Raw genomic sequence first — 26,606 nt, 5'->3', positions numbered from 1 at the left:
TTACTACACTTCAGCACACTTTTTCTGGGACGTTTTTAGAGTTATTTTTCATTTAAGTCTATAAAGAGAGACTGAGGGTGAATGAGTGATTAACTGATCAAAGAAAATCCAATATCAGCAATGGAAAAAGCATGAATGAGCACATTGAGGTATGAAAAACAGCTTCTAAGGAGAAAATAAGCAAAGAGGGAAGCAAACATAATCTTCAGAGTTTTCATACACATCTCTGGAAAGTAAGTACAACACAGTCGTTACACTGGGTTGAGCATTAGAGAACACACACATTAAGGAATAAATGAGTATAAATGTTCTTACCGGGGGTCCGGAGGGTCCTGGAGGTCCCTTGCTGTCCTGGGAGCAGGTGCAGGCATGAGGCATGGAGGGACACTGCTCCTCAACTCTCTGAAAACACAACACAGACATCAGCAGCGTCACTAAAAACATCACGTAAATACACCTCGAGTTAAAAAGATAACGACAATAAAACATATCCATCACTGGCCAACTTTTCTGAGCTGTTAGTATCAGGATTAAATTCATAGTGCAGTAAAAGTCAGTGTTTGTTTGGTCACCTTGACTACGGATTTTCTTTTAACTGTTTGATTATTACACTTAACTTGCAGAAAAACCTTTAGTTCTTCGGTCTGTGCACAGCAATCAAGCTCAGAATGCATAAATATGTGTATGTTTTTTTTTTTACAGAAGTACATTATTCATCATATGAGGAATTAAGTTTTTAATTACAAATGAAAAATGAATTAAAATGTACTCTGGTTTAAACAATTCTTTTAAAGGAAGCTTCACAGAAAAAATACAGATGAATAAAACTGCACAGAGTGAACTCCAGCGTCAGAAATCACCACAAATAGTCTCAGAGCTTCATCAATAACTAAACATAAGAAGCTCCAGAAGACACTTTATTATACTGGCTTCAACCGCATTGTACAGGTGTATAATTAATTGAACACGTCTGTTTGTTGCGTTATTATGTTTCCTGCCTGGGGTGTTAATTTATAATTGGTGTTCTCATTAAGGCACACTCACACTGGAAATTTGTATTAAAATTTTTGACTTCCACGCAGCTCATTAGGTAAATTTCTATCATACTACATGAAATGAATTAAAGAAGTAATTTGGCTTTTGGCTTCTGTTTCATCATGAGTCAGTTTGAGCACAGCTATTTCTACCAGTTTAAAATATTTCAGGTTGTAATATTCAAAGAAATCAACTAATGCACTAGAGAGCAGAGAAAAGGTAGAAAATGATGTTTTAAAGTGTGCACGGGTGAGAGAGTGGAGGCTCGGGCAGCACAATATACCGCTTCAACGTCAACATTGCATTGTGCAGAATGAAACAAATTACCTAAAATAAATAAATAAATCAATCAAGCTACAACTTGTTTACTTCCTGATACAAAAGGAAAACTCCTGTAGTTCTCATTTTTCTTAGATACACAATTTCTTTTGCTAAATTTACCTAAAAGACAAAGACTTTGTTAGCATGCAGGCTCCACATGTGCACAACAAAATGAGCGAGGAGCAGTTGAGAAACACTGAAAAGGATAATCAAATCAATTGTGCTAGCATATTTCAGCTACAGAAAAGATGACGTTGACCAAAACAGCTACTCTGCCAGCAGTGTTTTGCCACCACAGGAGGCAACACAATTAATATGTTTGGATATTTAAATCTGCAACACAGATCTCTCTATGACGACTGCAACATCCAACATTATGCTGTATCATATGAAAAGTATGAAACCAATTGACAACATAAACCGAACAGGGTTTTAAAATCGGCAGCTGTTCACTTGACACGCTATATGTCATACACAGCTGTTTTTTTCAAGCTGAAATCCCAGAGAAGTATGACAAATGCGTGTCACGAGTGGAATACTATTCAGCTCCGATGGATTTCTGGTCCAGCCCGACAGGAGAGACCTACATGAGTCTGACCGTCTACTTTATTAATGAGGACTTCTATCTGAAAAGTCACTGTCTGCAAACTGCATTTTTCCCGGATGATCACACAAGTCAGAACATCCCAACAGAGATGAGCAAAGCTCATCAGTAAAAGTTGGCTGCTTGAGACAGTCTGAACAACAGCAGACAATGTGGAGAACATGGTGAAAGCTGCAGTGCTTTAGCCACAGATTCATCCTGCAGTCTGTGAGTTCTAGCTGTTTTGTCATATTTCAATACATATTCCAGAAAAACTAAATGTCACTATATCAGTTTTTCTCTCAGCTCAAGTATAGACGTGTTAGTTTCTTACCAATGCTGGCAGCTCACAGCACTTATCTCTGCTGGCCCAGGAGGTACTGCAGATGATGTCAAACATCTGGAGCTGGAACTGCAAACACACACACACACACACATGCATGAATACACACCCAAGCAATTCTGTTAATGCTGCAAATTGAGTATTAGCGGTAAACACAAAATTTAACAGAGGCCACATTAAAAATAGAATATCAACTGTAACATTTTGTAATTTTGTTGTTTCTGTGTCAACAAGAAACCAGAATACCGGTCATTTGGCTGAAGAGTGCTGGATGATGGATACACAAAGTCTGGCTGATAGCTTTAGTAAACACAAAATGAATGTTCTGGAGGCTGCGCTCGGCTCAGACTATAAATTAGGTCATGGGCTTATGTCTGGTTACGTTTAGCATCAAAACTGTGGAGGAGTCCTGCTAACGTACATTGTTTATTTCATGAGAGGGGCAATTTAGAGCATTTACATTTTAACCATCCAGAAAACAGACGTCCGCTGAATCTCAACCTTCAACAAAAATCTTAATATACTATATACACGTCAAAAACACAACGTAAACTGCGGAAAACTCCCTTTTAGACCAAATTACACAGTTTAATCAAGGACGTACTGGACAGACATGAACACATGATTGCAGACTTGGATGAGATTTTGTTGATTTCTTTCTGCTACTGTCTCGTTCCTACAACCATTATCTTCATTATTTTATTTATGTTGCAGTGATTTGCTGCATGGTATTATTCTAAGTACAGGAACAGGATCATTCTTTAGTGAAAAAGTGCAGCAAGCTTGATTTAGACATTACAGGTTTAGTTAAATTAAGCTAAACGTAAAAACAGTGAGTGCCCTTAGTCATCTCATCGCTATTAAATGGCAAATAAAATCTTACACAGTCCAGTTTAATTGGAAAATGTATGGTGATAAATGGAAATTTAAGTCAAATGCTTTTTAATTCCCAAAGAGTGAATGGCTGGTGTGCCATTTTGAATCAATAGTCATCCTTTACACTGGCTAATATGTCACATTTTCTTGATTTTCCATTCACTGAACTCCTTCACGCAGCATTTTCTAGCTGATAATCGTCTTTGGAGCAGCTCAGGAGTATAAATTTACGAATAGCTGTGCTTAGCATTTCCAGAAGCCCGGAGTATCTCACCTTCCGCCCTGCCCGAGTCTGCCAAAAGTTTTTTTTTGTCTTGAGTGCCTGTGCTCCTTAATGGGTAAAGCGCTGCTAACAAAGTATATGTAAAGCACTTCGCACATTTCCACTTGCAGTAAATAAGATGAACTCCCACTGAGTGACTCGCTGGAATGGTTGCGGATATTTATGGTTTCCATTTTACCGCCCATAATTATTCACACACACATACACATGCATAGCTGACTGATCATTGCAATCAGTGAACAAGGGGCAATTTTAACAGCCAGATGATTATCACTTGATTAAAGCTAATTTCATTTATTCCTTAACAGCACACAGCGAGACCTGCTGTGAGAGAAAATACAACAGCATTTATTCTGATAAATATTTCAAACAGATCATGAAATAACACAGAAATGTTACACTAAATTCACAGTTTTGTCAATTCTGCAAATGTTGCAGCTCTCCTCCATGCTACAGTGCTGACAGCCTTTAGAAACATCATGTCTGGATGAATCCTATAGACACAGGTATGAAATTGTCAGTGTTTTAAACAAGTATTCATACTGACTGGAGCAGAGCTGTCTCGTCTGCCTCTGGACCGAACCGTCCTTCCCAGGACCTCCTCTCCATCTGTGGTGATGTTACCGGCTGCACTGACGGGTTTCTCTCCAACAATGGAACAATCCAACACCACCTTCACCGACGTCTTGCTGATGGTCACATGGAGCTGTAGGGCAGAAAGAAAAACAAAGTGCATTAGAAATACTTCAGAGGAAGGAAATTTGACACCTGAAAATATATTAACTTTGTTTGGACCAACATTTGTTGAAATTAAACTAAAGCATAATCTTCATAGAAACAAGCAATTTCTAAGCGTTTTTATTGTTCTTGTTACATTTTTACTCCTACACCTCTATGGAAACAGAACAACCATGACTAGATGAGAACTAAGAAATGTCTTCTGTACAGTTATAATGCCACAAATCAATAAAAAAGAGAAAAAAAAACAAGTTGATTTTTTTTGATTCATTATTTTTGCAAAACTGGAAAGAGCCTGGAATCAATACACAGCATTTTGTAAGTGCACACTGGTGTTACTAATACTGGGAAAAAAGGTTGCACCACAATGCATCAATATTCAAACAATTTACATTTTAAAATCTCTACAAACTAGGCCCTTTTTACACTTTGCTGCACGCCAACATTAGAAAGATGTTTCACCAAGCTGAACGTATCCTTACTCCTTTGTTTTATTGTTTTTGAACCATGCTGCATTTGTGTTACATATCAAATATGCTTTATTTTTGTCTCTTGCTGTTTCCTCTCTGTTCACTGTAGACACTGCCTGCAGTTCATCTGAAAAGTCTCTGAATTTTTGTCACATAGCTGTTGGTCCCAGCTGAGTCACTTATGGCTTCTTGGCTGTCCTGAAGGGCGATTTTTTAATTTTTTTTTGTGGGATACGATTAATTTTAGTGACTATTTTGAGTAAGACATGAAGTATAACTACACTTTGATAAAATATCACCATTTTAAGCGTAGACAGAACCATACATCACATTGACAGACCATCCAAAAGTTTCAAATCTTATAACTTATTCTGTTTTTTTCAGTTTCTTGCTGTGATAAATGGTGTGATTGTGGAGATTTTTCAAAAGAAAAACATACCTTCCAAACGCACTGGCAGGTTCTAAGGATCAGAGGGTTAAAGAGAGACAAACCGGCTGTCCACTTTATTTCAGCAAGTTATCTGGTTCAATAGTCAATCCTCAGTAAGTCTGCATCACCCACCATTATTGCCTTTAAATGCTGTACATATCACTAGACATAAACACAAACAACTGAATAGATGGCGTCAGTAAAACAGATTTGCAACATGGTTTTAAGTGTCCCAGGTCTTAATAAGCCAGAATCTAAAGCGCTTGACTTCCTCGGCATGTTTGAACAATAAGCCTCCTCTTTACTGATAAATCACAGCGACACTGACTTCCTTTGTGCGTTTTTTTAATAAACACAATCTAAAAAGCATCTACGCACACAACTTATTCTGTCCAGTCAGAGGGCTGGATGCCTGTGAGCTGAAACTGCCTCCTTAGAGGAAACCACTGCCAGGGCGCTGAACCGTGAAATTCAACTGGTCGTACTGTTAATGAGGAAAGAGAGCTGCTTCCTGGTGAAGGACTGTAAATATTTGCAGGTTTCACTGCTATAGGAGGTTTTCTAAAACTATTTTCCTGAGTTAGAATACACTGAAAGTAATGGGAGTATGCATGCATGTGTGCAGTACATACACATCTATGCACAGTAACAAGGGGGCAGCTAATGTAGAGTTAGATAAAGTTCATATTCGAGTGTCAGAGCCGGTTCCACGGCTGACGTCTGTTTAATAACGACTTTCTGTTCTCATCCTGCAATCTGCACACTTCACTGGACATGACGCACGTGTGTGCTCTATTTTTCTGATATAAAACATGGCAAAAATCCTCTGTGGTGTCGACATTTACGTCGGTATTTTGTGGCATTTAGTGTTTGCAGTTAAGGTTCCATTAGCAGTTAGGGAATAAATATAGAGCACTGAAATGTGTGAGGTTTATAAATGTATATTTTTTGTGTGTGTTAGATGCCAGTCACCCTTCCACAGTCTTCATGATTCCTCCATTTACTCCAGCAGTGACTCAGGCTCATTTTCAGGCCGGAGGAAGTTTATTCTGGGAAACTTGTATTTGGACCATTCTTCTATTCTAACACTTGAGCTAAAAGAAATCTGAATATCTCAGCCAACAGTAGCAGGCAGCAGAAATGTGGTGTTTATCTGGAAGCATTTCTTTTGTTATGGTTCTTTTGCTTAGACTGACGTGGGTAACATTTGGGTTCATATAATATTCTTCCTATTGTTTCATGAGATTGTTATGCATGACAAACTCTAAAAAAAAAATTTTTGTTTTAAAATAAGACATGCATATGCAATGTTTTCTGAAAGTATTTTTCCTTCCATCCATCCATCACTTTCCATTTATCTCTAAGGCTTCAATAAGACTTTCTTGGCTTAAATCTTACATCATATCTCACCAGAAGCCTAACCTATGATACAAGTTCTACATACCCAGATTATGTTTTCATTATCTGGCTTTAATAAACAAGTAAACAAACAACCACTGTCAAGCTAAACACATAAAGTTGGTTATCAACTTTTTAAGGCTGGTGTTATACTTTGTACTTTTGCCTCTAAACATATCTGCCTGCAGCCCAGACTTTGTGTTTTGCAGTAACTACACTACAAGGGCAGTAGTGGGTATGCATGGAATACTTAAATACAACTTAGTCTGCATATATGGAACACAGTCTTCCAAGAGGACTACTGCAGATGAGAAATGTAGTTTGGTAAACTGGTGTTAAACTTCCTGCACCTACAAGTACAGAAGTATCTATATAACGTAAATGTTGTTATCTTACCAAGTTTGTGAGAGTCCGTCACATACTTAAATTTTAATTATGGTTCAAGGGCACATGCTTAGCATACGTAGATTCCACCTACTGTACATGTATGCAATAGAGTCTTCCATGGTAGCTCCCACCAACAAGAAAAGTAGTAGCCTATAATAATTACATAGTGTCCATAGTGTCCACAACTGTCCATGTGGGAAGAGAGAGGAGGTATAATAAAGGCTGAAGTTAAACCAGGGTTTCTGAACTTGGCTATGAGCATGTTCACTTAAAAGCTGCAGTGTTTCCACCAGATAACCAATCACAGACACGGACAAGTCCAGAGCTGCCTATCTCTCACCAGAGGAGCAATCTATAATCCTAAACCAGTACTAGATATTTTCAAAATATAATACAGGCTAAAAGCAACACAGCTTCTGCAGCCAAAGCAGGAAGGAAAGCTGGCAAAAAATGCCAACTGTTGGAAAGTATGTGAATTAACATGTTTATCCTATCATTGAGGCATGAGTAGATCTGACTACACTTGTTTATTTCATTAAAGTAACACATTGCTTAGATGTAAGCTATTTCTTATACTATGTAAGAAAATTACAGACTTCATTTGTCAGTTGGAATAACTCTCTCAGGAGCAAGTAAAAAAAAGAAAAGTAAAAATAGACTCAAACTCAAAGTCAGCTATCTGCAAATCTTATGAGACTGAAAAGGTTTTAGTGCCCTATCCATGTCTGTATTAGGATTTTAAAAAATCTATACAAATAACAATAAAATGGCTTTGGAATTTCCAGCAATCAAAAGAAAAAAAAATAAAAATGAAGAAAAGGTTACCGGAGTTCTCTTCACTAATAATCTATATCTCATATCTCTGCTCAACAGGGAGAAAAAATGGATTTGATGGACTCCAGAAACTCTCAATGTACGTTCATAGAGCCCCACAGGATTTCCAGGAATAGTGATATTTCAGTAACTCGTGCTATTTTCAACTGTATTGATCTGTTATCTGGAACACAACCTGGTCCAGAGCAGGTCAGGTGTGCAGTATTAGTTGCCATGGTGATATATCCTGGTAAGAACTGACAAACTGTCACAGCTTTAAAAACTCCAGGTTTAAAGTTGAAGAAGGTTTAAAGCTGAAGTTACCAGGCTAACCTCAAATTCGACTTGGTAGTACAGACCTCAGGTGCTTTAGTAGTTGTGTTAGTATTTTGTAGTAATGTGATTTTACATACAAATGGATCTAAAAGGTTTGCACTACACTGACTATTACCTTACAGTTATGCAAATCGCCTCAATGTCACAACTTTGCATCTTAGTTAGTCAGACAAAAGCAGCTATTTCCACATAAATACCAGCATGGTCCACTCATTACCTCAGTCATTATAGCTATCTCTGAAGGCAGTATGTAGTGCAGATTGAGAGTTGAACTAAACAGATCACTATTTTGAACGGACTTCTCACATTTCCACTGTCATAAATAGGTGACATTAAGCTAATTTCAACATTACAAAAGAGTTTTTGTTCACCTCAAACACGTCAGAGAACCTACAATGCTGATTGGGAGACAGTTTAATCTGCCAGCACTAGAAAAAAAAACAAAAAACAAAAGCACTGACAACAAGAAAAGATGATGAAGTATAAGAAATGTAACTAGCATAATAGTTTTTGTATTGTGCTGTTCCTGGCAGGTCAGATGGCTGGTTGGAGTCATCCACAGCTAATACTGCTGCCAGCACAAGATGAATTATCGCCTCGCTGTCCCGTTTTTTCCCTCTCTCATATACAGATAAACAGTCACAGCTTTGTATTTTCTAATGCTACTGCTGTCTTAAACATCAACAGTATCTTTCCATTATATAAAGCACTTCATTTTTTTGTATTTCTCTATCTGCAAACAGTTTTATTGTTTTGTCTTTATCAGAATTTGTTTTCTTTTCATACTCCAGACATTACTTTATTTTCCACATGACTGACAGCTCTAAGTTATCTTTTCCATGTTGCACATAGGATTTTGAGGTAATCTTGTAAATTTCACACCTCTGTGGCAGGTTGATAGCAAAAAAATAAACATAATACTGAGGTATCAATATTATCTTCACTGGATATGAATGTCAAAACAAAGCCTAACCAACAGGACGGGAAACTATGAAAAGTGCTGTTGGGGACAATTTTACAAAGCTTGTACTTTCTTCAATAACTATGTGCTCTGAACACAGAAAGACTTGGAGGAAGAAAATTTTTAAAATATGGTTTCTGAAAGCATGGCTTGGAATGTAACTGAACACACAGAATAGCATAATAGAATTAGTATATAAAAACTCTGAATAAATAACTGTGTTGTGTTAATGTAATGGAAAAAAAGAAGGACATGGTGACATTAATATTGCACATGCAAAAAATATATAAATTTCAACAATTTAATTCATTATCTGCCTTCAAAGTGTAAACAAGATAAAAGAATTGTACTAAATGCACACCGGTATCCCAGTGCTAATTCTTTTCCAGATTTTGGTCATATTCAGGATATTGTGTTAGCACGGAACACAAAGAAATCTGGTCATTCATTTCCCCGTATACAAGATAAATCCGAGTATTCTGGTTACTGATTACTGCATGCTGTTTGTGCTGACACCTGTAATGTTTACAACACAAACCGGTAATTTAATCTGACATTCCTGTAACTGTCACTCTAACCTTCAATTAATCCGACTGAAGCAGGTTTAGCACTAGCAAATACCAACATCATGTTGTTGATTTTGCTCAGCCATCTTATTGCTTGCAATGGGAGACGAAACAATGTCAGGCTGTCACCATGTAGTACAACGAGGTGGTGGATGAAGATATACAGACATGACTGGTGGGAAATGGAGTTCAATGATCCTGAGTAGAGAGAATATGATTGTGTAAGTGTAGCATCCTTTAACTAGCTGAACAGCAGCCATTACGGCTGGCAATATGGTGGTGATCTGTTAATCACAGGGTATGCCTGCGCTAAAATATAGTGTTTAATAGTAATTTTTTCTTAAAAGGGGAGCACAATTTACAAAGTGAACATCATGCTATATTAACATAGTTTTGAAACTAGTAATTGAGACCATATATCTTTTAGGAAAATGTTTACTGAGGTAACAAATCATGTGAGAGTTTGGGTCATTTTCCCATTAACTTCATGCAATCTGACTTATTTTTGCAACTAGAAGTGTCGCCCTTGCTGGCTGTTAGAAAGATTGCAGGTTTTATGCACTTCTGCATTAACTTAAATTTTCATATCTGAAAGTTACGTCCATTTCTTATGTCTAAGGGTCCACTTTATAAAAGTCTTCCTCCCAGATGGATAAATGCTGCAGTAACCCAGCTTCATTTAGAATATTGCAGCTAGCATAATCAGGTTTTCAAAACTGAGATAAGAGGTCTTGCAAAATTCCAAAATTGGGATATGATATTTACATGCGCAAACACAAAATTTCAAAACCACAATCACACAAGGTCCATGCTCATGTACAGTATTGCACTTTCAAAGATCTGTATGTCCCATTAGCATGTTTCCACTGTCTAATTTCTCCCCAGAAGGGAACCTCAGTGAAGCTCCAGTCACCATACCCCAAACAAGCTCATTGCATCCTGTCATAACAAGCCTGCATATGAATACAAACCCCTTAGAGACACATTTTCAAAAGCTTGACAAATTAAGAGCATGAAATAAACTGGCAGAAGAAAACTCTCTCAGCAGGCAGTGTGGACATTTTTGCTTCTATATTGCTTAATCATCGGGAAAACAGATCTAACCATCATATTAGCTCATCAGCCACATAACAAACCAGATTCCAATCATCATTTGTGGCTTTTGCTTCTCCATTGTCAGTTCTTCACCTTTCCCAAAGCTCCCAATAATTACGGCTATGACTGTATAGTAGTTATTTATGGACACATGAATTAACAGTGAATTTGGATTTACACTCTGTGCAATATCGTGGATTACCGTGAGCTAGAAAGCTACAAAAGTACAGAAGAGAGTTTCCTGAGTGTAAATTTTTACAGCACACAAGGACAGCTTTAAGCACTACTAGTAGCTTTTTTAATGTGAGGCATTTAATCATTTGGGAAGGAACAAAACCAGTGTCCACACACGCCTGGAGTATAATATGGCTCTGAGCAATACGTGAGTTATACTGAAGATAACTTTCACTTCTCCTTTCTAAGTCTACATGTGTCTCTGTTGTCTCTCTGTGTTTTTCTGTCTACATTTCTCTTTGTGTCTGACTGTCATCTCTACTTTTTTCTCTGCTCTCCTTTACCTGTTTTCTGTTTGTGTGTGATGGTGCTTCGCTGAGCAGTGACAGATCCTGCTGGGTTTTCCTGCTTTTCACATGAGGTGTCTTCATATGGTAATCCCTTCATAAAGGACACACATGCCCACGCACACTCCTCTTATTCACTTGTCAGCCTGTCTAAATGGAGACGAACGCTTCCTCTGGTCAGCCAGTCCTCTGCATCTGTTCCCTCTTTGAGCATTGTCATGTTCTCCAAAAGAATGACGAAAAAACAGCAGCGAGAACAAAAAGGAACTGAGAATGATGGGCAGCTACTCGTTGACATTTTGAGAATTGAGATAAAGAAAGACAGACAGAGAGTTAGTGGGCTGCTGTTGGATTGTTTTCAGCTGAAATCCACAGAGTCCAAGTAGTGGAACTACACAACAACAGAAAAATTGTCTATAAAGACTTTGCTTGAACTCCATTAATTTGCAAGTTCATTCCATTTGTAAAGCTGATCTCGTCAAATTTAACAAAACAATGCATGCACATTTCCATTTCCATCAGACATGTTGACGTAAATACAGCTCCTGAACAGTGGAGCTTATTCAAAGTACATGAAGACAAAAGGACTATTTATTATTCAGCAGGTTGTTATTTTTATTTCATGTCGGCTAATGCTGATACTCGGTGCCAAAGTGTTTTGCAATGTGAGTTAGTCATTTACTGGGCCTGTTGAGGCCAAATCAATGGCATTATTTATTCAATGAAGGCATTTGCATCACTATTTATTCCATAATTTTCTTTTTCTCAAAATACTTTCTCCTCTCAAGTGAGCAGAAAAAAAGTCTTCTGTTGGAGGAATGCCATCAAAATTTGCCATTTCCATTTGGTCAGAGTAATTTGATGCAACATCATTTACATAAAAACATTCGGGCATAATCCCAGTGATTGAGGTAAATGTGAAACGTCTTTGTCAGAAAATCAGTGGGGAGGACAAATAATATTGTCTCTGGTGGTTTAATCTGAGGTCATCAGGGAAAATTCATAGAAAAGGACAGAAACTAAAACAGCTACCACAGATGTTGCCTTTTACAGTGTGTTTGTAGGGCTCTTGTATGGTCTTAACTGTGGACACATAAAATGAATTTTGCTAGAGATATTACATTCATTAAAATTTGGCAAAAAGGACTGTGGTTATTAATAAACCATATGCTTACTTTGCTTTGGTTTTTTTGGTTTTTAAATCTCATTTAATCTATAAGTGCCAAAAATAATGACAAAAGTCTACTGTAACTTTATCACTGGAGGCCACAGAGATTTCTTCAAGTGTGATGAAATCTGCAGTTTCACTCCCACTCTGCACGCTCCACTGGTTTAAAAAAATAAAATAAAATGGGCATAGAAAAAGCAGTGGAGAGTGGGAGGGTTATCACCACATTCACTCACCACAGCACTGCTGATAGATCAAGAGAAAGTAACTGGAAAACCACTCAGCAGGCTCCACAACTTGGGAAAAAACACCAAAATATGGTGGATTTTCCTTTTTGCTGTTTGGATTTGTCTCGGTAAATGTAATGTGTTATGTAAACATGCGAGCACTGTGGGACATTAATATCAATGACACTGAAATGGTTTTATTGTTAATGGACTACATTTGTTTACATACACAACTGTTCAGCAGTTTGGGGTCACCCAGGCATTTTCATGTTTTCTGTGAAAACTCACACTTTCATTTATGTGGTAACATAACTGCACAAGGGTTTTCTAATCATCAATTAGCCTTTCAACACAATTAACTAACACAATGTAGCATTAGAACACAGGAGTGCTGGTTGCTGGAAATGTTCCTCTGTACCCCTATGGAGATATTCCATTGAAAAATCAGCCGTTTCCAGCTAGAACAGTCATTTACCACATTAACAATGTCTAGACTGAATTTCTAATTAATTTAATTTTATCTTCATTGAAAAAACTGCTTTTCTTTCAAAAATAAGGACATTTCTAAGAGACCACAAACGTTTGAACAGTAGTGTATATTGTATTGGCGTAACTTTAAAAAAATGTAATCTTTTTTTCACTGTAGTGTCAGTGTGTTGTCTTTCAAGGGTTTTAGTCTGACTAGTGTTGAAAAAGGTGTTCCATGAGGTTCTACCATAGAACCTCTTCTATTTTGCGAACTTTATGAACAACCTGTATCAAATATGCTAAAATTGCTCTGTTCGTCTGTATGCTGATGACACTGTGATTTACACCTCCAACTATCCAGCTGTATGATAAATCCAGAGTTCTTTGGAGTCCAACTTTAACTTGATTCAAAACATTTTATTTTTTTTAAGACCAACCTTGTATTGAGCCAGAGAAGTCCTTCGCCATGGTGTTTGGTACAGTCAGTCACATCGCTTCAATTTGAATATTATTTTTGACAATAGTCGCCCACTGAGAAAGTTGTTCAATTCAAATATCTTGTCCCATGTAGATCTTCCCATCTAGTCTGACATCCATTTTACTTTGTCCCTAGAATTTTCATTAAGGTCAAATGCATGTCATTTCAATACAAAGCACCTTCCTTTGAAAAATCATTCTCAGTTTCTGAGATCTATTATCTCTTTCCATTACTTCAGGTGATTTTTCTTTTCTTATCCTAAGCAACCTGTTCGTGCTTTTCATTTCAATATTTTGTTTATTTGCGTTACAAATAATCTTCTGTTTCAGATGGTCTTAATGTTGATGCAATTAATGCATTATCTTGGTCTTTGCAGCTGATTTTTATTCAACAGTAACTGTGGTCTGAGACTGTGGGTGGGATATGATGAGTAAGCGGTCTGTATTTTTGTATTTGTACTGGATGTTAATGCAGTGTTATGTTAGCACATCTTGTATTTGTGTTTTTTGGGCTGCCTTGAAAATGAGATAATACATCTTGGGGAGGCATCCTTTCAATAAATTCTAGATTTTGACAAACAGCACAAAATTCTTACACATTTCTGGAACTGCAGCCAAAGAAATGTTGTAATTGTTATTCAATGACTATGGCTGTCCATCAGTCAGACAGAAATTGCCAAGAAATGTAGAATGAGGAACTTTGTCTCCAGTGTTACTACCAGACAAAAGTTTGGTTTATGAGTGAAGCTAAACTAAAATTAACAACTGTCCCAGTTCAGAGTAGTAGCTCAATACTGGTTTTAGTAGACAACACCACATCACCTCAATCCTGGCTTCCCTCCACTGTCTCCCTGTTCACTTTAGAACTGATTTTAAGATTTTATTGGTCACTTTTAAAGCACGTCTGGGTTTGGCCCCACGCTATACAGCAGAAATGTTGGCTCCCTATGAGGCAGCTTGCGGCCTTATATCCTCACATGGGGCCTTTCTAGCTTAAATCTAAATGTACTTTTGCTCTCATGGTCCTGTTGGCTCTGGAACAACCTGCCTGAGGAGATAAGACTCTCAGAATCAGTGGCTTAATCAGGCCCATTTTTATAGACTTGCTTTTATGTAAACTCACCTTTTTTATCGTTAATATGGCTTTATCGCTTTGATTATTTATTTACATCCACTGATTGACAGTGACACATTGCATTTTGTATTTCACCGTCTGTTTCTTCTTGTTTCACCTTCATCTTAATGTCACCCCAATGCTGCCTTGCTTTATTTTGCTCTACTATTGTAATGTTGCCTTTAACATGCATTGGCTACATCAGTCATATCACTCTTTAAACCATTGTGTAAGCGCTATGTGTATACAACTATTGTTGTTATTATTACTCATTCAGTCATTTTCAGCATGCAGATTTTAAAAACTGACCTTATGGAAGCTGCCATGGAAGATCTTTTTTATTTCCGTTCCTTCAAAGGTGACAGTCTGGAAGTCTCCTTTGTAGTCATAGTTGAAGAACGTCAATGTCTTTCCAGAGTCTGTGGGGAGACAGAGCTGGTGGTGAGGGAGAAGAGAAACGACTGATGTTCTCATACAGCAAAAACTTGACTTGGACACACAGCGGTCTCCTGCTATTACACTCCAATAATTTCTTGGGCTGCACAATATTAGCAACAAATATACATTGCATAGAAAACTCAAGATTATTTTTAAGAATTGAAAAAGTAGATTTTTTTGACAGACATGATTGTGACTAATAAATCTGATGATGGCATACTATTTTGAACAACTATTTTATTAATATGAATAATATTAAACCCAACAAGGACCTTGAATTTGAGTCGTATCATTCCAAGTGTCTCTGTAGGACAAAATCTGTAAAAAGTTAACAGATCCCTGAAAAGAAAAGTCCATCATTGGTGCTGATTCCCAAAACCTATTGTTCAGCTGCTAAGACTTTGAGTAGAAAAAAATTGGACTCCTTTTGTTCTTGAAGACATTTCACATCTCATCCAACAGGCTTCTTTCGTTGGAACTCACTGATGGGGAGTCCAAATGACATGACTATGGGCTCATTAACAAAACTTTCTGGGGAAGGAGCTCAAGACTGCATTCTAAGTACATGGTAAGAGGTGTAATGTCCTTACTTCCTCTCTCAAATCATCTGTTTTCCTTGCCCAGAATGTGATGATTATTGTTGTCTTAAAGTATTCTCCCTTTTCATTTAGATGCAGGTAGACTGCTGACTGTTGCCCTGAGGAATTGCCTGTCCTGTCCTATGCTATGTGTAGTGGTTGTTTAGTCTCCCTAATATATAAGTTTGTGCACTCCTTGCTACATTGGACTGCATATACAACTGAGCTTGTGTTTAGGTTTTATCTTCAGCTTGTGTACTGGAGTTGTACTGAGTCTACAGTCCTCTAGTCTGCTTGTTGCACTTCTGGTTAGATGCCAAACTGTATTTTGTTACCTGTACTTGTACATGTGTAAGGACAATAAAGCTGAATCTAATCTAATAAAATCTAATCTAAAAAAAAAAAGTACATATACTGGTTGTTGTACAGCTAAAATACTGGAAGCTCATGTAAAAATTTTGGACCAACAGTACTAGCTTTTGTTTTTATTACAGATATGCTACTTATTAGAGTAACCAGATATACTTAATAACTCAAACACAAATTACTATTCAATATTTCCACTCTTTTTCTTACTAAGGACCAGGATCATCTGGGAAACCAGAGATGACAAAATATTTTTCCCCTGCAGCTACTCCATGGGGACCCCAAAATCATCAAGACCAGATGGTAACATGCTCTCTGCAGCAGGTCAGGGGTCTGCCCTGTGTGTCCTCCAAGTCGATGATGTCCAAAACACTTCTGAAGGTTGACACCTGGGGTGACTTCACCTAGTGTGCAGAGTTTCTGTGATATCACTTATCAAAATCTAACACAAACACTTAATATACATGACTGCAGCTACTGCAGCATGGTGAACTTTATTGTCATCTTTCCATCTGTATTGACTTAAAACTGATTTTATATCAAGCTGGGATCACTGGTTATGAAGTCTAAACCATTACAGGATCAACTGCTGCAGGATTTGAGGCTATGGCTCTCTCATATAGTAGTCACCAGTCTCATTCAGAAAAGGTTAAAAACCAAAATAGTCTCAATAAACACACAGTTTGAAATGGAAGATAAAGATGTTGGTTTTTAAAAGATACATACAGTAAAGTGGATCAAAATGTAGTTAATGTAGCAGCCCCAGCTGTAATTAGTGATATCTCTGCAGACTCACTTCTAAAATCAAGTGCATTTTGAACTCTGTTTATTTGGAAGAAAAGCAGGAGCTGCAGCACACACCTGCTGTTCGAGTGTGTTGAAAGTGTTTGTTATGAAGCGAGGTGAGACAAATCAAAAGGCAAAGAAACAAAAATGTAAGTGATTTGGACTCACTGTCGAGGATTAGTCCCACCAATGGCTCGTTATCCTTGTTGAGGATTTCCCACAAGGCAAAGGGCTCCTGCGGGGTCTCAGGAAGTAGGCGGAGCATCATAGAAATGGTGTAGTCGGAGGGTAACCCTTCAGGGTGGAGGTACCTGGAACAAAAGTGAAAGGAAAGGCAATCATATATTTTTTTAGTAAGAAGAAGTCAAAAACAAACCACATACGCTCTGTAAAATAATTAGGTATTCAGACATATTGGTTAATACAACATGAATCTATACATAAATTCTCGTGTTTGGAAGAAAAGATTTGTGCTGAAGTCCTGGTTCATTCATCTGATGGTCAAGTATGAGAGGAAGTGTTGTTTCCTGTGACTCCACCTACTGTTTGCAACATTTTATCATTATAGGAGTGTGTTCATCAAAGTGATTTTTCTGGAAGCCAGCAGATTTTTTCAATTGTTTGCAAAAGGAGCACTGCAGGAGCTTCTACAAATAGCTAAAAAACAAAGAACGAGAAGTTGATACTGCTTTTCTCTGAGTATTAATGTCTGTACTAGATTACATCCCCTAATTCGGCATGGGTCTATCAGATAAGTTGCAGTCAGGTGCCATTGATCAGTACTTGCAATTTCTTCTGCAGATATTCTTGATTATTGGAACCAACATTCTAACAAATAGATATGTCTGTTTGTGTGTCTGTCTTTCATTCTTTCCCTAAACTTGTGCAGCACTGCCAGTAGTCAAACTCTCTCTGACAAAAATCTAAAGTCATGCCTTTGATGATGTTGCAACATGGCCAACTTTGGCCACAGACAGCCAAAGGCCCACTGAGAATATTGCCCTGAATGTGTAATGGAAAACAACTTTTAGCCAAATATCTTAAAACAGCTCATCCAAATGGCTTCAAACTTGACACTGCACTTCCTTGGGTCCCCAACAATACACCCATCAAGTGTGAACTAGGTCAGATAAACAATTTTTGAGAAAGGTGAAGAGCAGTCACACACACACACACACTAAGTTTTAGTTGTGCCCTAAAGGCATGTATCCACTAGGTGTCTTTTAAAAGTGCCATTGTCTCTTTTCAGCTGTTGTGAATGCTTTTAGAGTGCTTTCATCTGCCACAGACTGACTTTGAGTGTCAGCCTCTTTTTGATCACAGAGCCTTGCCTTTTTTTGTACAGTTGCCTTCGAGCGCTTCAGGTTTAAATCTTCTCGGCTTCAACTTTTCTGAGTGTTTGACAAAGTCTTTTTTCACAAGCCGAACAATCGCAGAACAGGAAGCTAAAGTTAACGGAGGCCTATTATGCTCATTTCAGCTCTGTATTTTTAATCTGGAACACCACTAGAATATCTTTGCATGAGTTACAGTTCAAAGAAATCCTTATTTATCTCATACTGCCTGTTATCTGGTTCTTCAGTTGAGCCTGTATTAGTTCAATACTCTTTAAGGACCTCACTACAAGACCCATTTTCCTCTGACTGGCTTGCTTATGAAAGCAGCCATTTACCTCATTGTTTGAACCTCTTGCCACCTTGAATGTGAACTCTTTCTGTACAGAGCAATTTTATACTTGAACATGCCTCCTATAATGCAGCGCAAGATAGACATTAAGGTTTCTAACCTGCACTTGGAAGCACCTGGTCTTTCAGTCATTTCCTTCAAGCATCTCCGAACGCCCATGAATTATTGTATTCATGGTCTAAATCTGTAAAATTAAACTCTCTTAAAAAACACAAGACAAACTCATAATGAAACCTGACCTTAGACGCCTTTCCCTTGCATTTTATTAATTACCAGCTGGGCTCAGTCTAATCAAACTAAGCACTATGATCGTTCCCACTTAGGTTTCCTATGTGAGCTACGAAAATTAATAGTTAAATGGAATTCAAAAAATATACTGCAAGCAGTGTGTATCTATAATTGGAAAGCAGAGAATTAATCACAGCCTGATGATATTGCAGTGGCCTCTATGTTACTGTGGTCTGCTTGGACAAGCTGAATTACTGAAAAAAAACCTATTCATTACACTAGAAATAAATAGCAGAAGAGTCTGCTCCATTGTTGCTACAGAAAATCAAATGGCAACATATGCAGTGAGTGGTAATCAATGCACGCATCTGTAGTAAACTTTTTGAATACACGACCCAATACTCCAACTCTTGATGAAATGCTATTAAAGCATTTTTTGACATTTATATTTTTTCTATTAATTTGGAAAAACATTGTACTCTAAACATTGTACATTACGTACAATCTGTGCAATATAGATAATAACCTGTGCAATATTAATACTTCTCTATTTCTATGCAAGAAAAAATCTGTGCAATACCACTGACATCATTTCTATGACTAGTTATTATGTATATTTAGGTTTATTTTTATTTCTGCACTACATTTCTTAAATGTTTGCACAGTCTTTGCTGCTTTACCACTGCAAATTTCCCCACTGTAAGATTAATAAAGGGTTACCTCACCTCATCTTAGCATTTGAGTGCTTCAGTAGAAAGCAAATGGACTTCTGCTTTGGTTTTCATTCATCTCTCATGTTTTTTTTGTTCAGTTCTGACTGACTGATGTGGAATTTATTTATTTACCTCCAAAACTACATTGTTCATGGCCTGTTGATGACTCCTGTGATTCAAGCTGTGAGTAGTTGTGTGACTGCCTGAGGAGGATCCGTAGACTTTCTCCTCTGTTTGAACTGTTGTTCAGGTGTTTTCTACTGAAGCACTTAGTATTACCATGATCTGGATGACTGAGAATCTACACAAACAATATATTATTTGGCTCGAGGTCCTAAAAAGGATTAAAACTGTCAGTTTGTTTTTGTATTAAATGGCAGCAGACCTTGTATGATTTATTGGAATTATAGTAATTATAATAATGGCCATTATTATTCATGATGTATTACTGCAATTGTTGTCGGCATTGGGGGTAAACGTTACTCATAGGATATACAAGTCAAGTGTATCATGCCCCAGATGTTATGAGTGACGCTTAAATCCTTGTATGCCAAAAGATAATCAAAGCAAAGATTTAGAGACGTTAATGTTCACATTTGTGCTTCTCTATTAGTCAGAAAGTTCAGTTATTTTCATTGGCATTGCTGCTGAACAGTTTAAGGACCCAGTGAGTGCTGCTGGCTGATAATTCAAAGTTCTCTGGTTGGACATTGTCCCGCTGACCACTGACTGTTACATTAACCATGTCCAGGAGGAAGGGAGAGGCACTTAGCAAGCAAACACAGATGGATAAATAGGAGAATACGCTAAAAATAAATGGCTGAAAGACTGAAGAAAGCAAGCTTTGTATAAAAGGATATGTGTCTTTAGCAATGAGAGATGGAGTGTAGAAGAAATGGTGACTGACTGATACTGTGTGCTACACTTTAAGAAATATCTGTGGCTGAACAGCTGTATTACTGCATATTTTAACAGAAATTGTCTGTAGTATGTAACTAACAGTACTATTTACATTTGTTTACATTTTTGACATAGAAATATAAATAGGTTGATATGATTGTGGTCATGTCTTTGTAAATGTTAGGAGAGACTAGAATTAATTTGCAAACTTGGGATAATTCAGAGATTAAATAAAGCATTTCAATTAAATTTTAATTCCTTTTTTTACAAAAATGTGAAAGATATATTAAGTTATCAAAAAACATTTTTTTACAGATTTGTTTGCAATTTTTTACTGTATTGTTACTGCTTTAGGTACATCACTAATTTAAAGAATCAATTTTTAGCACTTTAAATATAATTTTGATAACATTTTTTAAAAATTACAGTAGGTCAATGATAAATTACCATAAAATTACCTTTTTATTTTTTAAAGTGGACAAAATGTAATGAGCTGCCACCACTTTTTGATATTTTATGGGTTTATTTATAAAATTATAACATTTGCAGTTTTAATTTTGTAAATGACAAATGTCTTGCATTTTTATTGTAGGTACACTAATAAAATAACATAAAATATCCTATTTTTCTCAATAGATACATCATTAAAAAATACAAAATGTCCTTTCTTTTAAAATTATAGGTGTACCATTAAATTCCAGGAAAATGTTAACAGTTTTTTTTTTAACTGTTTGGACACCACTGAAAAGTAGAGCATGTTCTGTTTCTCACAATAGATACAATAAAAATAATGCTATTAGAAAATTGAAAGTTTACTTGTTTCTTTTTTACCACCAATGATATACGGTGAATGTACCTCGACTGTGGACTATGCACAGGACAAAGTCTAATGAGCAGTCACTATTTTTTTCTTCTTTTACAGATTTATGTCTTAGTGTGTACTCCCAGAATGAACGCATTGCATATATTTTTAATTACACTGTGATTTATAAATGAATGTGTCTGTGATGATGATTCTTTGGACCAAATCCTCTTTATTTATCACCTTGTATATTTGCAGTTGATTCTCAGGTGTCTCTTGCAAATGAGATCTTGATCTTCATGACACTTGAATGAATAAAAATATCCCTGAACAAACTGTCACCTGCAGCTCCGCTAATCATGAAGGACAAGCTGAGCTTTATTTATGCTGTCAGCCAAGAACATAAAGATGAAAAATTAATTTGATCAGTGGATTCTTGGCTGCTTTGAGATCGCTGTTTGCCTTGATTACAGTATTCTGATATCGAAAAGGAAAAACACATCATTAAGAACTGCTAAATTGTGCATTCAGCTATGATAGAGAGCAGGATAACTGGTGGTAGGAGCAATAAGAGCAGCAGCTGAACAAATGGAGACTTATCTAAGCACATAAATCTGGGCAAGTCCAGTTCCTTACCAGATGATGCTATGACGCATAATTTTACTACTTGCCAACTAAAGCTGAAAATCTAGAAAATGAACTTGTAAACAGAAATTGCTGTAGCTTGTTCTGTGTTCTTAGACTCTACCCGTTCATACTCACTTGGTGGGCTGTGCCACCAGGGCGTCCCGGTGTAACCTGTAACAGGGGAAGCTGTTGAATGAACCGGGCTCCAGGGAAACTCCGGGTATGGTGCTGTACTCCTTCTCCACCAGGCCGAACTTCTCCATCATACGGAAACCTGCAGCAGAATCATTCTCATGAATAGCATCCCTCCCTATGTAATCATCACCTGTTTTTTTTGCCTCATACATAAAAAGGGGCAGTTAAACGCATAATATGATCTGAAACGATCATGTGCAGCTGTTTCAGTCAACAGGTTGCTTTAATGGAGAGCAACAAGGAATATAAAAATTTATGATGGTGAAAAAGCACTGCTACTGCAGATAATGCAAGAGAGGAATACTGGTAAGAAATGTGTGCTAATATATTTATTTTACTGATCAATGCAGCTGCTTATTTCTAACTGGCAGGTGCACATTAAACTTCAAATTTCAGATATGTAAACATGACATTGTATTGAAGTGCATTTAGGTCTGACACTGTTTCATAATGCAGGATATCAGCTTAATTTTTAGCTAAATGAAAGAGAAATGAATTTTACTGATTGGATATTCGTTGCAGTAAATACCAGTAGAATAATCAATGTTCTAGTCTGTGTTCTATCAGCTGCAGTACCAGCACGTTAATGGATCCGACAGCAAATCAGGACCAAACATAAAAACATAGTTATACAATTTCAGCATCACCAGCTGAATACATGTTGGGTTCCCATGGCAACACGACGCATACAGTGTGAGATCCTGTAACCACACGGCTTCATTCAGTGGTTTTAATAACATACAGCTCAACAGGTTTGCAAATAAAATACATTTCCTCAGCTGAGAATCTGTATTGCTCAGAAAGAACTGTCAGTAAACAATCTGGTTAAAGGGAAGCACTTCTTACAGCTTATTTACATTCAAAATTCTGCAGCATCAGTTACCATGGTGATCTAGCAGGTTAAAAGAAAACCACCTTTGTGATGCTAAAAACCTTGACTTTGACACTAATCTTGCTTCATAGTACAGCCCTCTGGAGTATCATTATGTTGCTGGATGGACCTTGTATTGTTCCTGTCATTTGAACCTCTTACCTGCCATCGTGTTACCGCTCATCAAAACGGAAGGACAAGCTGGAAGACAGAAAAATTCTTTTAGATTATTAACTTGAAATAAACCCCTCATTCCTTCCTTCCCTCCTCCAAACATGATGTAAGTCTTCTTTCTGCCCTCTTCCCCTCTGTCTGCATCCCTGTCTGACTCTAACTCATTTTCCTCCTGCTCTCTTACCCCCCTCTCTCTGTTTTAAACATGAGCTGGTGTTACTCACTGGCAGTGGCAGCCTCGCACACAAACGTAATGAGCTGCTCTTCTATTTTCTTCACGGCATCCAGATCATCCACAAAGAAGACGTGTCTCTCGCTGGGTTTGCTGGCGATGTTCACCAGCTCGCCGTAGTCTGCGTCCGCGAAGCCGATCGCAAAGATGATGTAGCCTGAAAGTGGAGTTAAATGAGACAATTCATTAAAGTCATTGGGATGGATTCTGTCATCTAATGTGGCATATTGAGTTATTGGTTTACAACTTGAGGCAAACAGTTCACAAAGCATCAAAGAACTGTCTACTATCTTCCCTGTAATAAACAATTTTTTTTCTAGAACTTTGACAGACTAACAAATATTGTACTTCTGTGTTTGGTAGATAAGATACCCACCTTCCATCTGCATCTCCTTGGACACTTTGTTGACATCATCTTGCGATCGTCCGTCAGTCAGAACCACCAGGACTTTAGGAACTCCTCTTCTGGCTCCGGCCTCTGAGGTGAAAATAGATTCCTTCACGTGCTTGATGGCTCGACCTAATAAAAGACAAAATAGCCCAATTATTACAGTATGTTAGCATGTTTAACCATGTATGTCACCATGCAGTGTTTTTGATTTTTTTCTTGATTTTCATTCATGACAAAAAACTGCACTAATCACAGAAAACATGTTTGATAAATGTCTCTATTTTGTGTAAGTACAGTTCAGGAAAAGCACTGACGTTACACTTGTCTCGGCTAACTTGCATCAGCTGTTTCCACAATCAACAGCCTCATTCAGGATCAGCCACACCAGCACAGAATCGGTCACCAGCGACCTTCGCACAGTTCATGTTGGTTAGATGTGTGTTTGACTTGATACGAACTCGCACTAACGTCTCAATGACGTAGGCGACAATATTTCAGCGCCACAGTCGTTCTTCATGGTACTTTGAAATATGTTCAAATGTATTCATTTAGTTCATTTTAGAACTGTGCAAATAATGTTTGAAGCAAGCAACAAGTTACTCCTTGATGAAAAACAACAACTGTTAAGAAGCAAAACTATGAATCAAGGAGAAATTTTAAATTTAAAAAGCCATTTGCTCGAACCGCCACAAAGAGTCGATATTTACCATACAATGATTTCAAAATGAGTACAACTTTAAAACAATTTAAGAAAAAGGACTGCTGTAAAAAATTCAAATAATGTGGAACAGCAAATGTGTTCTTGGGGTTTCTAAAGACGTACAAAAGCATAAGGACTGAGGCAAATAGGAAATGATAAGATATGAGATGTACAGTCATGTAGCAGGTAGGAGGTAATAAGTTAAATTTCATCCTACTTGCTTTCAGACATTGTTTTAGGTTTGGGCTTTGGTTTGTTTGTTTTGTTTTTCATTTTGCATGTTTTATTTTCTCCTTTGTCTTTATGATACTGTGGCGTGTCTGAAACAAGAAAAGCACTGAGAGCGCAATACTCCGCCAAGGCCGTTCATTTCTCAATTTGTGCATTCAGAAATCACGGCAACATAGAATCTGGCCATAGATCTACCCACAAACTAAATAAATAAATAAATAATTGCCTTGCGGTGAGCACAGGTGTGTGTTGTGCATGTGTGCGCTATGTACGGATACTGAATTGCGTGACTGAAATATGTAGCGGGTCGTGTGAATTGATGCAGGCAGCTGACATAGTGTTCACTTGTTGTCATAGTTACAGACACGCTGTGCTGCTATCTCGCAATGATACAGAAATATTTAACAAATCTGTGGATTCAGACTATAAGCTGCATTACTGCCAAACTCTAATGAGGTGGTCCCTGTTTCATTACTGACCTTCCCTGAAAATTTCATCCAAATCCGTTGGTCCATTTTTGCTAACAGACAGACAGATTCACAGAAGGACAAACATACACCGATTGTCACATAACTTTACCGCGTTCCTTGGTGGAGCAATTAATCAAATAAAAACTAATTAACTAATTAATTAAAAAATGATGGGAAACGTCTGCCTTTCAACTGATCTAACAGCTGATTGGTTTAGATATTGACTCCACAATATAACATTTCATAGAAACTGTTCTTTTTTATTTTGAATTGGAGAGATATGTAGAAATTTTATTGCTACACAGATTGCCCATTATAAACTGCACAACAAATCACAATACTAGTATATCGTATATTAAGACTGGACTGTTTTAAATCTTTAATTGTTTAATAAACATGTGCTAAATGGGATGTGAAGATTCTTAAAATAGCATCTGTGATAATAACAGATGTAAAGTCCTGACAGTCTAAATATCTGGCAGGTCAATAATGAAAGCTTTTGTCTTGTATTTCTTTCCTCTATACTTGAATATTCATGTTTTTGGGTTGATTTGTAGTTTGAGAGGAACAGGTCTGTTCAGCTGATTTATATTCAGTGGCAAACTAATAAGATGCTGATTTATAGGAGAATTCCTGTAAAACTGAGGCTGAACCATGAACAGAGATCACAGATCACTTGATCAGCATTTTAACAGGCTATTCTGCATCAATTAAAACTAGAGGAGACATAGATATGTATACATCTATGTAGCGTTTCTGGAAAACATCAGTCTTTACAGTTTTCTGCTCTTGTCCACAAGTCTTCATTCAAGGGGAAGTTCATCTGAAACAAGTTTATTCACTCATTCACAGCTGTGTTGACACTAAAGACCTCTCGTGTTTCTATCATGTTCATGCAGGTGTAGAACATGGACATTAAGACCCGACCCATCACTGCTACTCTGCTGATTATGCTCATTGCTAAGCCGATCGCTGACCCAGCTCCCTCCGTTTGTAGTTACGTCTTGTTGATTCAACCACAATGATTTAATGTCCATGCATGATTTTTAAGAGGGGATTAATTCTCCGCCGAATCTTCGCTGCTGCTTGGATTTCTTGATAGCCCTCTGAAACAACACAGGCTTTTCCATCAAATCTTACTGTACAACCATTCATTATAAATAGTCAGTTTCTTCACACAAGTGTCTCTGAATGAACTATAACTCTCAGAGAGATATTTTGTAGCCTCTGCATGGTGTAGTAAAATTAACCAGTGTCTTCGAGGAAAAACACATAAAAGCACGGAGCAGAGCGGCACGCTTGGGAACACAGCCAGAAGTAATTTAACATATACATTCCTAGTATATAGTCAGTTCAAAAATGCAGGGTGCATAAAGCCTTTGCTCACCATTTCTAACACCTCTGATGGGAGATTTCATGTCGTCATTGTTGCAACATTTCGGAGCAGAGGAATATTCCAGTCAGTTAATGTTGCATTTTCTCTCCCAAGATGAGCTAAATGCTGATAACTGCTGTCAAACCAGCCTTACTGAAAGCACAAATGTCTCCACTAATCATCGATAATCCTCTTCTCTGCCTCTATCATGAATGCATGTGGTCTTTGTTGCA

At 37.4% G+C, this 26,606-nt stretch overlaps 1 protein-coding gene across 2 annotated transcripts in view; it reads right to left on the bottom strand.

Annotated features, from left to right (window-relative positions):
- The window catches only part of LOC111565709 (collagen alpha-1(XIV) chain-like), a 196,114-nt gene that overhangs the window by 46,800 nt on the left and 122,708 nt on the right, over nucleotides 1–26,606 (bottom strand). For both annotated transcript variants that reach the window (XM_055013738.1, XM_055013739.1), the window contains exons 28-36: nucleotides 23,583–23,726; nucleotides 23,199–23,363; nucleotides 22,963–23,001; nucleotides 21,870–22,008; nucleotides 16,947–17,089; nucleotides 14,920–15,029; nucleotides 3,989–4,147; nucleotides 2,274–2,351; nucleotides 316–402 (exon numbers count right to left, since the gene is read on the bottom strand). In XM_055013738.1, coding sequence (XP_054869713.1) covers nucleotides 316–402; nucleotides 2,274–2,351; nucleotides 3,989–4,147; nucleotides 14,920–15,029; nucleotides 16,947–17,089; nucleotides 21,870–22,008; nucleotides 22,963–23,001; nucleotides 23,199–23,363; nucleotides 23,583–23,726 — 1,064 coding nt within the window. The remainder of the gene's footprint in view (nucleotides 1–315; nucleotides 403–2,273; nucleotides 2,352–3,988; nucleotides 4,148–14,919; nucleotides 15,030–16,946; nucleotides 17,090–21,869; nucleotides 22,009–22,962; nucleotides 23,002–23,198; nucleotides 23,364–23,582; nucleotides 23,727–26,606) is intronic.

This window comes from Amphiprion ocellaris, chromosome 9, assembly GCF_022539595.1.
Source record: "Amphiprion ocellaris isolate individual 3 ecotype Okinawa chromosome 9, ASM2253959v1, whole genome shotgun sequence".
NCBI classification, from domain to species: Eukaryota; Metazoa; Chordata; class Actinopteri; family Pomacentridae; genus Amphiprion; species Amphiprion ocellaris.
The sequence above is the reverse complement of the archived record's forward strand: the minus strand, read 5'-3'. Positions and strand labels throughout refer to the sequence as shown.